A 14,812-nucleotide genomic window follows, 5' to 3' on the forward strand; every position below is an offset into this window, starting at 1 on the left:
CCGGTATTTCGAAAGAAATAGTTGTTGTGGTTGTTTTGTCGGTAACTGTTGTTGTTTTGGCGGTAATTGTTGTTGTTTTGGCGGTAATTGTTATGATGGTAGTTTGGTGGTTGTGGGCGTAACTGAGGGTCTGGTCCCCCGCGATTGTTGAAATTTACAACCTGATGGTCGGGGTTGTTCGCCGCCCCCGATCGTCGAAATTGGTACGGCCCATTGTTTACGCGGTCGCGATTTGATGGCCCCACGTTCTCCCGACGTGGCGCAATTTGGGTCTCCTTCTCGACGTTTCTCGCCGAAGGCATTTTCGACGACTGGAGTGCTGATCTTTGGGGTCCCTTTCTTGTTAGCTCGCCCAGTCCTGGGTTCTGCCCTGGGACGTCGTGGCAGAGTAGGAATTCCGCCGCCTCCACGATTGTGCTCCCTTGCTTGAGGGCCCACTGAAGCTGGACGGTGTCCGGAAAGTGGCGCATGATCTGCGCGACGAGCGTCCTTTCTGGCAGTGGGATTGTTAGAACTGTCGCCAAGTCCACGTAATAAGCGAAGTGCGACAGCATTGTCCCCCCTCCACTTTCAAATCGGGCCGTCGCGATCTGTTGTTCGACTTCCGCTTGACGACTCGCGGACCAGTAAGTCCGCAGGAAATCCACCTTGAAGTCGCTAAACCCTTGCCAACGACCCCGGTAGATGGTGGACCACTGCCGAGCTCCCCTTTTCAGCCCTTCAACCGCGATTTCGAAAAGTTGTTGTTCTGAGAGTCCCATGCTTTTAGCATAGCTTTGCAACGCCCCCAGGAATCTCATCGGGTTTTGTCGTCGACCTTCAAACTGGGGCTTCTCCATCGGATGCAAAACGCGAGCGAACATGCTTTGGACGAGCTGTGACTTTATCACAATGTTGCCCGACGACGACGAATTGCTCTTGCTTCCGCTTATTTCCGATGATCTCGACGCTTCCGACGCACAGTGGTCGGTGTTGCAAATCTAGCCGGACAAAACCCAAAATTACAAAGTTCATAAAATTGGTGCCTAAACTGTCTCTGTTTACATGAATCATCGTAGAACTATGCAGTATTCTTTAAATCCTCTCTTTCATTTACATAACAGGTAGAAAGCAACCCTTTCAGTACGTTGATTAAGTTTGGACAAATCAGTCGTTTGAGTGCGCTTTACTTATCATAAGCGTTCAGAGTTTTTACGCCTAAAAATTAACACTTTCAATAATGGAGATTTCTTCCAAAGATGCGTACTTTTCTTTATCTTGCTTTTGGTTGTAAATGTTACCATACTATTGCAATATCAAACCCAAATCAAGCGATATTTTTTCGTTGTCTGTTCGGGCCACATGTTCGGCCATTCTCGGGCAGTACTCTCGGGTTTACCCCTCCCTGACATAAGGGATGGTACCCACTCATTTTAGCTAAGATAAGGAGAAAAGTTTGAGCAGCCATCAGGGCAAGAACTCCAAGTTTTATCCGAATCAGTTTTCTTGTTGCATGTAGTGTTTGTTATAAGTGTAAATAAAGTGTTACATCAAATCCTTAAGAGTTTACACACCCAAACTACTCGAGCTAGGGAAACACACAGTTCCCCCTACAGAAATTAGTCCTTCGAGCCGGATCACGACGGCGACAACAACAACACGGTTCATCATCACATATACACTATACATGACACGAAACTGAGCAATCCTCATCAGAGGCACTGGATCCACCTGGAGTAAAGAAGGAAAGCAGCGAAGCCATCCACTACAGGAGCACCAGGTTAGTCTGGCCATTTCCTTTATTTACAAACTCCTCACCTTTTCATTTCGATTGCTGTTAGAACGTTCGCATATTTTCGTATATTTCGTACATTTCCTTTCGAATCATGCCTGCAGAAGATACGACAAAAGCATTAAGAGCCAAACATGGCCAAATAAAAACACGCGCCACGAGATTTGACACATTTTTGAACGCTGAGGAAAACAAGTCAAAATTTGAGGAAATAAAATCGCGGTTACAAAGTTTTCTTCCGAGTATTAAGGAATTCGAGGACGTGCAGTTGCAGTTGCAATTAATAGACAACACTATTGACGATAACGAGCTGACTCAATTTGAAAACCATTTCTACAAAGTCGTCGGTGTTGCCCAAGCCTTAATTAATAATGGTCAAACGAAGCCTACTGTTTCAAATTCGGAAAATTTGCCGCCGCCAACGTCCAATATCGCAGCATCAAAGGTACGACTCCCAGAAATTGAGTTACCTTCTTTTACCGGCTCATTTACTGATTGGGTTGCATTTCGCGATAATTACAAGGTGTTGATACACGAAAATGAGCAATTAAATGATGTGCAAAAGTTTCATTATTTGCGAACCAGCCTAAAAGACGAAGCGCGTCAAACTATCGAGCATTTAATCACGATACAGGACAAGTACATGTCCGCGTGGGAATTTTTACAGGAACGTTATGAAAATAAACGATTAATTGTGCAACACCACATTAATTCAATTTTTTCTATTCCAAACACAAACTATCGCGACAGTAAAAATTTTCGTCAAATGCTGCAAACTCTAACTTCCAATCTAAAGTCACTAAAATCTCTCGAACGACCCATAGAGTCATGGGATGATCTTTTAATCCACATCATTGCGTCAAAATTTGATAAAGGTACTTTAAATTCGTGGGAACTCACACCAAACAAAACTCCGCCAACAGTTAAAGATTTATCTAATTTTTTAACACAAAAATGCCAGTCCTTGGAAGCGATGGAGGCAAATCCTTTCAATAAATCGGTAAATTTCATTCCGTCAAACAAAGGTCAAAAAACGTTTCGTCCAGTCACACACGTGGCAATAAAGGATCAACAAAAATGCCTTATCTGCCATCAACCACACAATCTGTATCGTTGCCCCAAATTTACTTCCCTGTCGGTGGAACAACGTATAAGGGAAGTCCGACGTCAAAAGATTTGCGAAAATTGCTTACGCGGAAATCATAAGGCCGATTCGTGTCAATCGGGAACGTGTAAAAAATGTTCTCAAAAACACAACACATTATTACACCCAATCGAAATAAGGGAACCTCCCGCGTCCGCAGAGCCTTCAACCTCAACCGCGACGCTTACAAGTCTCAACATTTACAACAAACTTATCTTATTATCAACCGCATTAGTACATGTCTTGGATGCCAACGGGAAAAAACATCAATTACGAGCCTTGTTGGACAGCGGTTCACAAAGCAACTTTGTAACGGAAAGAGCATGTAAATTGTTGAAATCACATTTGCAAAAAACAAATATCTCGGTCTACGGTTTAGATCAGAAAGAAACTTCCATCAAAAACCTCACAAACGTTAAAATGCGCTCAAATGTCAATGAGTTCAAAACAGACTTAACGTGTTTGGTCGTATCCAAAATTACCGAAGATTTGCCATCAATTTCATTCTACGCTAACTGCCTCGACATTCCCAGAAATATTAAATTAGCGGACGAATCCTTTCATCAAACGGGACCGATCGACCTACTTATCGGCAGCGAATTATTCTGGAGATTGCTATGTATCGGTCAAATTCGTCTTAATCAAAACGGCACCATTCTGCAAAAAACTAAATTAGGATGGATCATTAGCGGGCCGGTTCCACAGAATAATTTTGCATCGGTCTGTAATTTATCCCACATTGCTTCAATAGACAACAGTCTGAAAAGGTTTTGGGAAATTCACGAGTTTGAGTCCAATAAGCCCCTTTGTTCGAATCCAAATGTCGACCAGTGCGAAAACATGTTTCATGAAAATACCCACCGCGATCCATTGTCCGGAAGATATGTTGTAAAGTTTCCCTTTCGGAATGACCCTCCTAACTTAGGAAATTCCAAAGACATAGCAATAAAGCGATTTAAAAGTACCGAAAGAAGGATTCACCATAACGATGGATTACGGGTCCAATACAATAATTTTATGAGGGAATACCTAGACCTCGGCCACATGGAGCTTGTCGCACCACAGGATGTCGAACCCTCTAAAGCTTATTACTTTGCCCATCATCCTGTCATAAAAGAAAGTAGTTCTACCACTAAATTACGGGTAGTTTTCGATGGTTCGATGAAAACAAGTAACGGTCAAAGCTTAAATGACAATCTCTTCACGGGTCCAATTTTGCAACAAGACTTGTTCTCGATTCTAATTAGATTTCGTACGCATCAGTACGTCATGTCTGCTGATGTCGAGAAAATGTACCGACAGATAATGATGCACGAAGAACATCGCGATTATCAACGCATACTTTGGCGTGACGATCCCCAAAAACCCATACAAATTTATCGGTTGACCACTGTAACATACGGATGTGCCTCTTCGTCCTGCCTTGCGATAAAATGCATGCAAGAGTTAGCCAGAGCGGAAGCTGCTAATTTTCCCGATACGTACGCGATCATAACTCGGGACTTCTACGTGGACGACTTATTGACCGGTAGCGATTCCATCGAATCTCTTTTAAAAATTCGGGACGACGTCATAAACATACTTAAACGAGGAGGATTCGATCTTCACAAATTCTCATCTAATTGTCCTTCAGTGATTCCTTCAAACAGTACTCACGTCGTAAACGATAAAATTTCTCTAGACCGCCAGTCTGAAACAAAAACACTGGGCATTTTGTGGAACTGCTCTTCGGATACAATAAAATATTCCGCCTCTCTTGAAAACATCAACACCAACAGAACCAAACGCGGGATACTAAGCACAATTGCCCGTCCATTCGACCCTTTGGGATTAGTGTCCCCGATAACCATTAGTGCCAAAATCATTTTACAAAAAATCTGGTCACTTGGTCTAAACTGGGACGAGTCCTTGCCACACGACCTTTTTACGGCATGGTCAAAGTTCTTACAACACTTTGACGAAATCAATAAATTAATTGCACCCCACAAGGTGATTTTTGAACCAAACACAAACCAAATCGAAATCCATGGTTTTAGCGATGCTAGCCAAACTTCTTATGGAGCTTGTGTATACGTACGCACAAAGGACAATAACGGAAAATACCACATTCAGCTACTCTGCGCCAAAAGTCGAGTAGCCCCTTTAAAGACACTTACAATTCCTCGCCTAGAACTGTGCGGAGCCCTGTTGTTAGCTCAACTATTATCAAAACTAAAAGAAGCTTTCGTGATCGAAAATATTAATTACCTCCTGTGAACTGATTCAACCATAGTTTTGGCCTGGTTACGAATGGCCTCAAACTCTCTAAAAAGCTTTGTTTCGCATCGAGTAGCAGAAATTCAGAATCTAACTGCTTCAAACGAATGGAGACACATCAGGTCAGACCAAAATCCCGCCGACATATTATCTCGCGGAGCTACTCCGAGTCAGTTACGCGATTCAAACTTATGGTGGCACGGGCCGTCATTTTTAACAAACCACGAATTGACAACAGACATTTCATCCAGACCAGTACCGCCGTTTCAAATACCCGAAATTAAGTCAACTTGTTGTTTGAATATTGCATCGCAATCTAAGCATAACAAAAACGAGTTAGACTTATGGGCTAGATTTTCTAGTTTCACTACACTGGTGAGAGTTACCGCTTACCTACTGCGTTTTCTCAAAAATACGCGCAATCCCTCGGAAAAATTCAAGGGCTACTTAACCGTGGAAGAAATAAAAGGTGCTCAAAACCGCGTTCTTAAATTAATTCAAACTGAGGCGTTTCCCGAAGACATTCACCAAATTCAAACCCATGGCGAGTTACACAAAAAGAGCCCATTAAAACCATTACACCCCTTTATCGACGGAAACGGTTTATTACGCGTAGGAGGAAGATTAAGCCAAGCTTCCATTCCCTACGACGCTCAACATCAAGTACTCTTGCCCAGAAAGCACATAATCACGAAGTTAATAATCACACAATACATCTACAATATTTACACGCCGGAACACAAGCCACGTTATCCGCCACCAGGCAGAAATTTTGGCCAATGTCCGGATACATAACTACCAGGCAAATCGTCCGATCTTGCGTAACATGTCGTCGCATAAAACCAAAGGCGTATGAGCAATTAATGAGTGATCTGCCGGCCAGTCGCGTTACACCTTCTAGACCATTTTTAAGAACGGGAGTAGATTACGCCGGTCCTTTCCTACTAAAAAACGGTTACGGACGCACAAATAAAACTCTCAAGGCTTACATTGCCTTGTTCATTTGCCTAGCAACTAGAGCAGTTCATACCGAGCATGTATGCGACTGCACCTCCTCCACCTTCCTTAACGCTCTGAAGAGATTCATGTCACGGCGCGGAAAAGTTGATCATCTCTACTCTGACAATGGTTCAAATTTCGTAGGCGCAAATCGGAAACTTAAGGAATTAAACACGCTGTTCCATTCTGACAGTTTTTACCAGCAAGTGATTAAACAATTAATCACCGACGAAGTTCACTGGCACTTCATTCCGCCCCGCTCTCCCCATATGGGAGGATTGTGGGAAGCCGCTATAAAATCAACCAAACACCATTTAAAAAGAGTCATCGGAAAGACTATTTTAAATTACGAAGAAATGTACACGCTTCTGACAGCAATCGAAGCGTGTCTAAATTCCCGACCTCTTTCCCCGTTATCCAACGACCCTTCCGACTATGAACCTTTGACCCCTGGCCACTTTCTGATTGGTGCTCCCCTGCGAGCTCCCGCCCAACCCGACGTAACCGAGGTTCCGGTCAATCGCCTCTCCAGGTATCAGCTAGTAGAAAGACTTCGTCAAAGCTTTTGGAGAAGATGGTCCAAGGAAGTCCTGCACCAGCACCAACAAAGACATAAATGGGCATCCCATCATAATTCCCCTGAAGTGGGCACCTTGGTGTTAATTAAGGAGGACAACACCAATCCTCTCTGCTGGCCCATGGGACGGATAACGGAAGTCTATCCAGGCAAGGACGGAAAAGTGCGCGTGGTGACAATTAAAACTCAAAACGGTTTAGTGAAACGTGAAACCTTTTTTATTTGCATGTTAGTTTTAGTTCCTCTTTTGTTTTGTTGTTAATGCATGTTAGTCTTAGTTTTTTGAAAATGTTTTTATATTTTCAAGGCGGGGAGTATGTTCGGGCCACATGTTCGGCCATTCTCGGGCAGTACTCTCGGGTTTACCCCTCCCTGACATAAGGGATGGTACCCACTCATTTTAGCTAAGATAAGGAGAAAAGTTTAAGCAGCCATCAGAGCAAGATCTCCAAGTTTTATCCGAATCAGTTTTCTTGTTGCATGTAGTGTTTGTTATAAGTGTAAATAAAGTGTTACATCAAATCCTTAAGAGTTCTCGTACACACCCAAACTACTCGAGCTAGGGAAACACACAGTTCCCCCTACATTGTCAATGTAAAATCTTTGAGCAATGAGTAATAAAATTCTCTGTCATTCTCTGTCGTAAAATTTATGTCAGAATTTAGTATTATTGCTGGTCATTTGGCGACCAAAAAATTACTGCCGGATCCAGCCGGTTTACAAAGATTTTTGTGTTTTTATATACAGGGTGGCCCATCTAAGACTTTCGGGCTCAATATCTTTGTCATTTATGAACGGATTTTTCTAAAATTTAAAATATAATTTCTTGAATAGGTAAGGATGATGTGACATTACCAGCGTGATCCTTGTCTTAAAAATGTTAATTTTACTTGTCTTATTTTAAATTTTAATTAGTTAAGATTTATGTCATTTTATAAAACATCAATAATTATCCGAGTGTGCCAAAACTCAACCGTCTAGCTAGTCAAGTTGCCGAGAAAAAGAGAAAAAAACCCTCAACATTTCCAAAAGATGCAAAATCATAGTCGGCTATGAAAAAAATAATTTCCCACGCCCAATTTTGGACATCCCTGCATTCGGTCTGTCAATAATCGCTGACATCAGTGACGTTCTTGACATTTGTAATATTTCTCATTTGAGGTTATGTTTACTTTTGAGCATGATGATGAAAATCATTGATTTAAACTTGCGCAGAACGATTTATCTCGATCTTTTGAAATTGGAAACAAATCACAATGCATCAGGCAACTTTTTGGTGCAAAAAATGCGTAGGCACAAGGAAATGTGAGTAAAAAAACTTGTTGAAAGTTGGTTATCACCAGAAAAATGATTGCAGATTGGTTTGCTATGAGGTGCAACTAGAATTCACGACTTCTTTAGAAATGTCACTGGTTTATTGGAAATGGAAATTCAGTGACACGTATGCAGTGAAGCGATTTGACTCATTTATGATTGCATTTACGTTAAAACAGTTATTTCAATTATGATGGAGACAGAATTAGCTGATTTCATCCTTTTTATAAAAAGCCTATAAAATGTATGGTACTAGATACTTTTAACATTTTTCTTTTGTTTAATAATGTCATTAATCCAAAGTAGATTAAGCTCGAAGCTCCAATATGTGAACTGCCGTAGTCAAGAAGTCAAAATTGGTTCACAATACGTATGAAATCTAGGACGTAGTGCTGCTATCGAAAAATGCTGGTGCAGTCGGTATAGTTGGTATGCAAAAGTAACGAAGAATGCTGTATCGTTGAGTGGCTTAGAACCTACAAGAGAAACGGCAAAGACAAGCTTACCCATGTCAAAACGGAGTTTTGTGGTATTTAGTGGCTATGCGACTAATAAATTCGTATGTTTCAATTATGATTTGTAGAAACAAAGTCGAATCGACAAATGTAGGCACAATTCTGCACACTTTCAAAACCGCCATGCTAAAAGGTGTTATCATGAAAGTTTTTATCAAGTCCAAGTTGGTCGTACAGTACCATTAATATTCCGTTTCGAAAGATTAGCAAATGAAACTTTGAATAGGAAACCAACTAATGATACCAAGACGTATAAGTAATATGGAAATCAGATACATGTACTTACCGACAACTAAGCGGTTTTGGATCACCAAAAACGCATAATAGTGAGTTACATTTTCTAAGGTCATTGCAAATTGTAGGAACACTGTTTACATCTGATATTTCAGATTCGTGCTTTCGAACTGAATATGGTGCATGATGTTGCGAGTTGTATTTGTTGCTTCAACAAACCTTGCGAACTACCTAACGATCTAGGACCACTATACCCCCTCTATTATCATATGAAAAATGTGCTTGCACGGTATCAAGACAATTTCTCACTAAGAAAGAATAACGAGTCAAAGAAGTAGTGCAAGAAAAAAAATGAAACAAAATGACAATGAACATCATTTATAACTGCGTTCTAATGAAAATTGCACACATGATATTTCTAACAAAGTATCGTCGGTCGACTCTTTCAATGGGATAATTCTTTAAACAACCAATTAATAACTTGGACGAGTGAAAAAAGGCGAACAAGACTGAAAGCAACACACTGAAAATGATGCAGTACTTCAACACGGACTGTTACTTTCAATATTGAACCTGTTTTTTCTCAATGAACCACCAAAAGATGCAAACATGTAAAGGACTCTTATTGACACCCTATCGTACACTGCTGCAAGCATTAAGAACGATTGCAGAACGTTCTGGACGGTGTTGTTGACCATCATGAACGACTATGCCACTTGGATTCTTCTAACATGGGTGGATATGTTTGACGGACAGTAACCAAGCTGCTAAAAGTGCAAAACCCTGCTTGTTGATGAATTCGATGAAGAGTCGCCGCAACATTACATGGTAAGTGTTCAGCGAAGGAAAATGACTAGTATCATCGAAGCAATTGTTCCAGTTGAAAGCGACAAGCGATTTGCTCGGACCAAGGGGCCTCAAATTCATTCTTTGCCATCACAGAACATATCCAAAAACTTATGCTGCCCCTAATTGTTTGTGTCCATTTCATTACAAGAAAGTTCAAGAAATGAGTTGCTACTAAAAAAAAGCCAAATCTCATCGCATCGCCAACAAGCAAAATGACAGTGACCAAACGCTTACAATATTCCAGCATTATTTGCACTTGTTATAAATGTTCAAAGTACAGACACATGTTGTAACAGTGTAAATATCTGATACATTTGTAAATTTTTGTACATTCGTTCATTACTATTGTAGAAAATATGGTGTTACATTGCTATAATTGTCACTGGTATAGTTTATTCACTGTTAAAACTTTGTACCTTACAATAAAATACCTTGTAACAAATTATTTGTTAATCAAAGTAAATCAAAGTAAAGTAGTTTCCTGAAAAAGGACGAAATCTTGTGATCATCTAATTCTGTCTTCATCATAAATGAGACTACTGTTTTAACGTAAATGCAATCATAAATGAGTCAAATCGCTTCACTGCATACGTGTCACTGAATTTCCATTTCCAATAAACCTGTGACAGTGCTAAAGAAGTCGTAAATACTAGTTGCACCTCATAACGAACCATTCTGCAATCATTTTTCTGGTGACGACCAACTTTCAACAAGTTTTTCGCTCACATTTCCTTGTGCCTATGAAATTTTTGCACCAAAACGCTGTCTGATGCATTGTGATTAGTTTTCAATTTCAAAAGATCGGGATAAATCGTTCTGCGCAAGTTTAAATGAATGATATTCATCATCATGCTTAAAAGTAAACATAACCTCAAACGAGAAATATCACAAATGTCGAGAAACGATGCTCGGTTCAATGCATTGTGATTAGTTACTAAAAGATCGAGATAAAAAATCGTGAATGTGCATGTTTAAATCAATAGTCCTCATCATAATGCTCAAAAATAAACATAACCTCAAATGAATGTCACAAATGTCATGAATGTCACGGATTCATCAACAAGTCAGGGATGTCCAAAATCTAAACTCGCTGTAGAAGTCAATAGCCGACTATCAGTTAGTATCTTTTGGAAATGTTGAGGTCCTTTTTTGTCTTTTTCTCGGCAACTTGACTTGCTAGACGGTTGATTTTTGGCACACGCGTATAATTATTGCTGTTTTATAAAATGACATAATTTTAACTAATTAAAATTTAAAATAAGACAAGTAAAATTAACATTTTTAAGACAAGGATGACGCTGGTAATGTCACATCATCCTTACCTATTCAAGAAATTATATTTTAAATTTTGGAAAAATCCGTTCATAAATAACAAAGATATTGAGCCCGAAAGTCTTAGATGGGCCACCCTGTATAGACGAAAAACCTCGGTAAATTCGTGAACATTGAAACTTCGGCCATGCTGGACTTGTCATTTGTTTTTTTCTAACTATTGTCTCATTCTAAATAAGTGAATTAAAAAAAAATGGGAAATTAAAATTTTATTCACAAAACGCGAATTGTCGTTGTATGATATTTGCCATTTTAGTTGGCCATGAATTTTCATGAACAAGGATTATATTGTTAATCAGCAAAAACGAAAACTTTAGGTTAGTGAAAAATTCAGGATTTTTAACATCGTTTCGGATTTTGTCCAGCTAGATCTGCAATTCCGACCACTGTGCGACGTTCCCGATGTCCCCGACGTCCCCGACGTCTCTGGACGTGCCTCCGACGTCCCCGGACGAGGCTCCGACGTACCTGGACGTGGCTCCGAACGTACTTCTTCCACGGCTTCTCGTACCGCCGTTTCTAGACCTGGAACCGGCCGGAGTCGCAGTTCTTCGATCGTGTCTGCGATCGCCCGTTGCTGTTCGGCCTGCTTCTTCTCGTTGTCAGCCGCCCACTGTTGGAACCATTCCGGGATGTCCTGTCCACCTCCGTTCTTTCTTCCTCGGCTCATTTTTCCTGCTTACCTCTTACTCTCACCTCTTACCTCTTACCTCTTCCTGCTAAACCTACCAATGTACGCGGAACCTAAAACCGAAGCTTGGCGCTTGTGGAACAAAACAATTTCTAATTAGTCTTTTGATTTACGCGTGACCCTTTATGCCATTGAAATCCTGAAGGGTAGGCAGCAAATGTGTGTATCGCGAATTGCTCCTTGGTGGTGGTACTTTATGACTTTGGTATCCTGGTCACGGCACCATTTTTATATTGTCTGTAGTGAGACAACCCCTTTCTCCCGTTGTTGTTCCCTAAAGGGGTACATTTAGTCCTCGCCGTGTTGGCGGATGCGCTCGCGTGATCGTCACCGAAGGTAAATCAAACCTTCGCTTACCCTACGTTGTGTATTTTGATTAGGGGTAGCTAATTACCCCTTTTCCTTTAATTCCCGACATCGAAGGATGCTCGGGGTCGAAATTCAGGATCCTCAGCGTTCCCGCAAAGTAGCACCACACACCAAAGGAGGGGGTTCACCCATTTAAAAGCAGCAATACATATCAAGGCGTTTATTGACACACATCAATTAAATTTACAGGGCCAAATCTTAAGTCCGAAACTCTAAATCCGGAAAACAATACCATGCAACATAAACAATACAAATGATAATAATATGGGCCAGAGCAGAGGGGGTTATGTCGCCTAACTCAAGCAACGCGTCTAAGTTAACTCCTGCACGACACGGGACGGCGCAAGTAAATTCTTTGGCGGACTCTCTCTTCGGAAATCTAGAAGAGATTTCCGCTAACTCAACAGAGTTCTGGGCACCTTGAAGAGATTTTCCAAAAATAATACCCTTTTCAACTACCCCTAACTTCAGGTCTCTTGATGCGCTTCGATTTCCAGACAAATTTTGACACTTCGAACTTACACCGTACTTAGACATGGGCGCCGCGGATTTTTAGGCAATAAGTGTTTAGTTAACGGTTGGTTTACATCGCGGGTTTTTAGATTACGCTCTAGCTAGACGGTCCAAGTCCGGTCTAAGATTGGCAAGAACGCCCCACGCGAGCAAAGTCCAGAATTCGACTCGTAGCAAAATACACCGAATGTTCGACAAACGAAGCTCGGAATATGCACACTGAATTTGCGAACAAATGACCAGTGGATTACAGTTAACTGAGGGTTCCATTTCTTTGCTTGAATGTTCTTGTTTCCTCCCACGATGTTAAAGTAAAGGTGGCTCTCGTAAGAGCGAGGACCCGTACGATTCACGACACGGGCCCCCATATAAATAATTTTTTTTTTCATCTCAGAACTGCACTTTCAGGTCCCCCCCGTACCCCTATTCCAAAAAACGTTTGCGTTAGCTAAAACCCGTACAAGAACGATAACGAAATTCATTTGCTGGTGGTTTTATGATTTTTCAAATTTTTGGTTTCTCGATATTTTTGTTTAGTGTAGAATTCGTTAAATCGTTAATTACGTTGGGGATTTCGTCAAATCCTCGGTCCTGTATGTATTCACGCTTTCGCGTGGTTCCCCGACTTCTCTCGACCGATGTATAGTGAGCAGCTTTTACCATGGCGTACCTGACTTTTAGAGTCGAATATTATCTTATTGCACTCATAATGTGGAAGGTGTAAACAGACTATTGTGTCCGAAAATTAAAAGTTACGACATCTCCAAGTAGGTAGAAAAATGTGGACCCGTGCCTCTTCCAGGTACTAGCGCGGAGGCTCAAGATGATTGTTGATCCCTTCACCGTGTTTTTTTAATGAGGTTGATAAGCTTTTAATTTTTGTTTAGTAAACCGAGAGACATCAAGTTTTTACGATAAGAACGAAAAAATAATGTTGGAACATGTGTATTTGCATAATTATATAAAAAAAATATAAAGAACATCCTAATCCTATCTATCTAATTAAAAATTAAACAAAAATTATGAAATTTATATAAAGTTATAAAAAAACTACAAATTAATCATTCCACATCAGAATCATCACTGTCATCATTAGTGTTTATGAGGAGTTCTGGAAAGTCATTTCGACCTAGGAAATTGTTTTCCACGTGAACTGTGTGGTCAATACAATTGGACCAAAGAACACCGTCAATTTTTGAGCCTCTTCGCGGATCAAATTAACGACAGAATTAGTCAAATTTGGCGTTAAATTACCCTTCCTAACTCGGTGTTTGAGTTGGCTCCACACCAACTCGATGGGATTTAGCACACAGTGGTATGGTGGAAGTCGCAAAACCTAGTGTCCACAGTTTTCAGCAAAGTTGTCAATCGCATATGATTTGGACTTATCCACGTCACTTTGTGTAATTAAAGCAACTCTTTTTTGTCTGCTTTAGACCTTCGGGAATGGGAATGTTCTCTTCCTGGACGAATTTCAATAAGGCATCCTTTTTTGAAGATTTAGTTGGGATTTTTCGGTCTTGTCTGGAGTGGTACGAAGCGTTATCCAGAACAATTACAGAGTTCGGTGTTAATTCTGGAAGAAGCCGATTCTTGAACCAATCCTCGAAAATTTGATTGTTCATATCATCGTGGTAATCTGCGCTGCTGTCCTTTATGTTTTTGGTCGCTAAAACAAATGAATTAGGAATAAATCTATTTTTATTACCTGCTGCCAAGATGATGATCCTCTTTCCTCTATTTGGTGGCGTTTCAAAAAAACATTTCTTGGATCCGTCAACCCAACCTCGTTTTACGGTTTAGGTTTAGGTTTTCACTATATAGTGAGCCGCTTTTACCATGGCGTACCTGACTTTTAGAGTCGAATATTATCTTATTGCACTCATAATGTGGAGGGTGTAAACAGGCTATTGTGTCCGAAAATTAAAATTTACGACATCTCCAAGTAGGTAGAAAAATGTGGACCCGTGCCTCTTCCAGGTATTAGCGCGGAGGCTCAAGATGATTGTTGATCCCTTCACCGTGTTTTTTTTTAATGAGGTTGATAAGCTTTTAATTTTTGTTTATTAATTTAAATTTTAAACAAGTTAAAAAAATGGAGTGCTATCAAGTTTTTAAAATTTTACAACGAAAAAATTTCATCATTTTAATGATGGAACGTGTATTTTACATAATTATAAAGAATTTTCGAATCCTAACACAAATACATATAAGTAATTCAAAATGTAATATTAACATAATGCTTCTG

The 14,812-nt window shown here is 40.4% G+C and overlaps 2 protein-coding genes across 2 annotated transcripts; both read left to right on the forward strand.

The window, feature by feature from the left end:
* The first annotated feature begins 1,865 nt into the window (after positions 1–1,865).
* On the forward strand, positions 1,866–5,171 carry LOC148166034 (uncharacterized). Its single transcript, XM_088049508.1, has one exon. The coding sequence runs from the start codon at positions 1,866–1,868 to the stop codon at positions 5,169–5,171; it is 3,306 nt and encodes a 1,101-aa protein (XP_087905634.1).
* A 33-nt stretch (positions 5,172–5,204) lies between these two features.
* LOC148166035 (uncharacterized) lies at positions 5,205–8,255 on the forward strand. Its single transcript, XM_088049509.1, has 8 exons — positions 5,205–5,866; positions 5,935–6,975; positions 7,026–7,107; positions 7,176–7,234; positions 7,278–7,361; positions 7,413–7,478; positions 7,963–8,052; positions 8,105–8,255. Exons 1-8 carry the CDS (start codon positions 5,205–5,207, stop codon positions 8,253–8,255), a joined length of 2,235 nt encoding a protein of 744 aa, XP_087905635.1.
* The last annotated feature ends 6,557 nt before the right edge of the window (positions 8,256–14,812 follow it).

This window comes from Gnatocerus cornutus, unplaced genomic scaffold (genome assembly GCF_029298725.1).
Source record: "Gnatocerus cornutus isolate USDA-ARS CGAHR unplaced genomic scaffold, icGnaCorn1.1 ctg00000033.1, whole genome shotgun sequence".
Taxonomy (NCBI): Eukaryota; Metazoa; Arthropoda; class Insecta; order Coleoptera; family Tenebrionidae; genus Gnatocerus; species Gnatocerus cornutus.

Excerpts from the sequence above, each read along its gene's own strand:
- LOC148166034 (XM_088049508.1), top strand. The coding sequence starts at position 1,866 with ATGCCTGCAGAAGATACGACAAAAGCATTAAGAGCCAAACATGGCCAA.
- LOC148166035 (XM_088049509.1), top strand. The coding sequence starts at position 5,205 with ATGGCCTCAAACTCTCTAAAAAGCTTTGTTTCGCATCGAGTAGCAGAA. Across the intron at positions 5,867-5,934 it reads AGAAAGCACATAATCACGAA|GCAGAAATTTTGGCCAATGT; the intron begins GTTAATAATCAC and ends ATCCGCCACCAG. Across the intron at positions 7,235-7,277 it reads GTTTTCTTGTTGCATGTAGT|AGTTCTCGTACACACCCAAA; the intron begins GTTTGTTATAAG and ends CAAATCCTTAAG.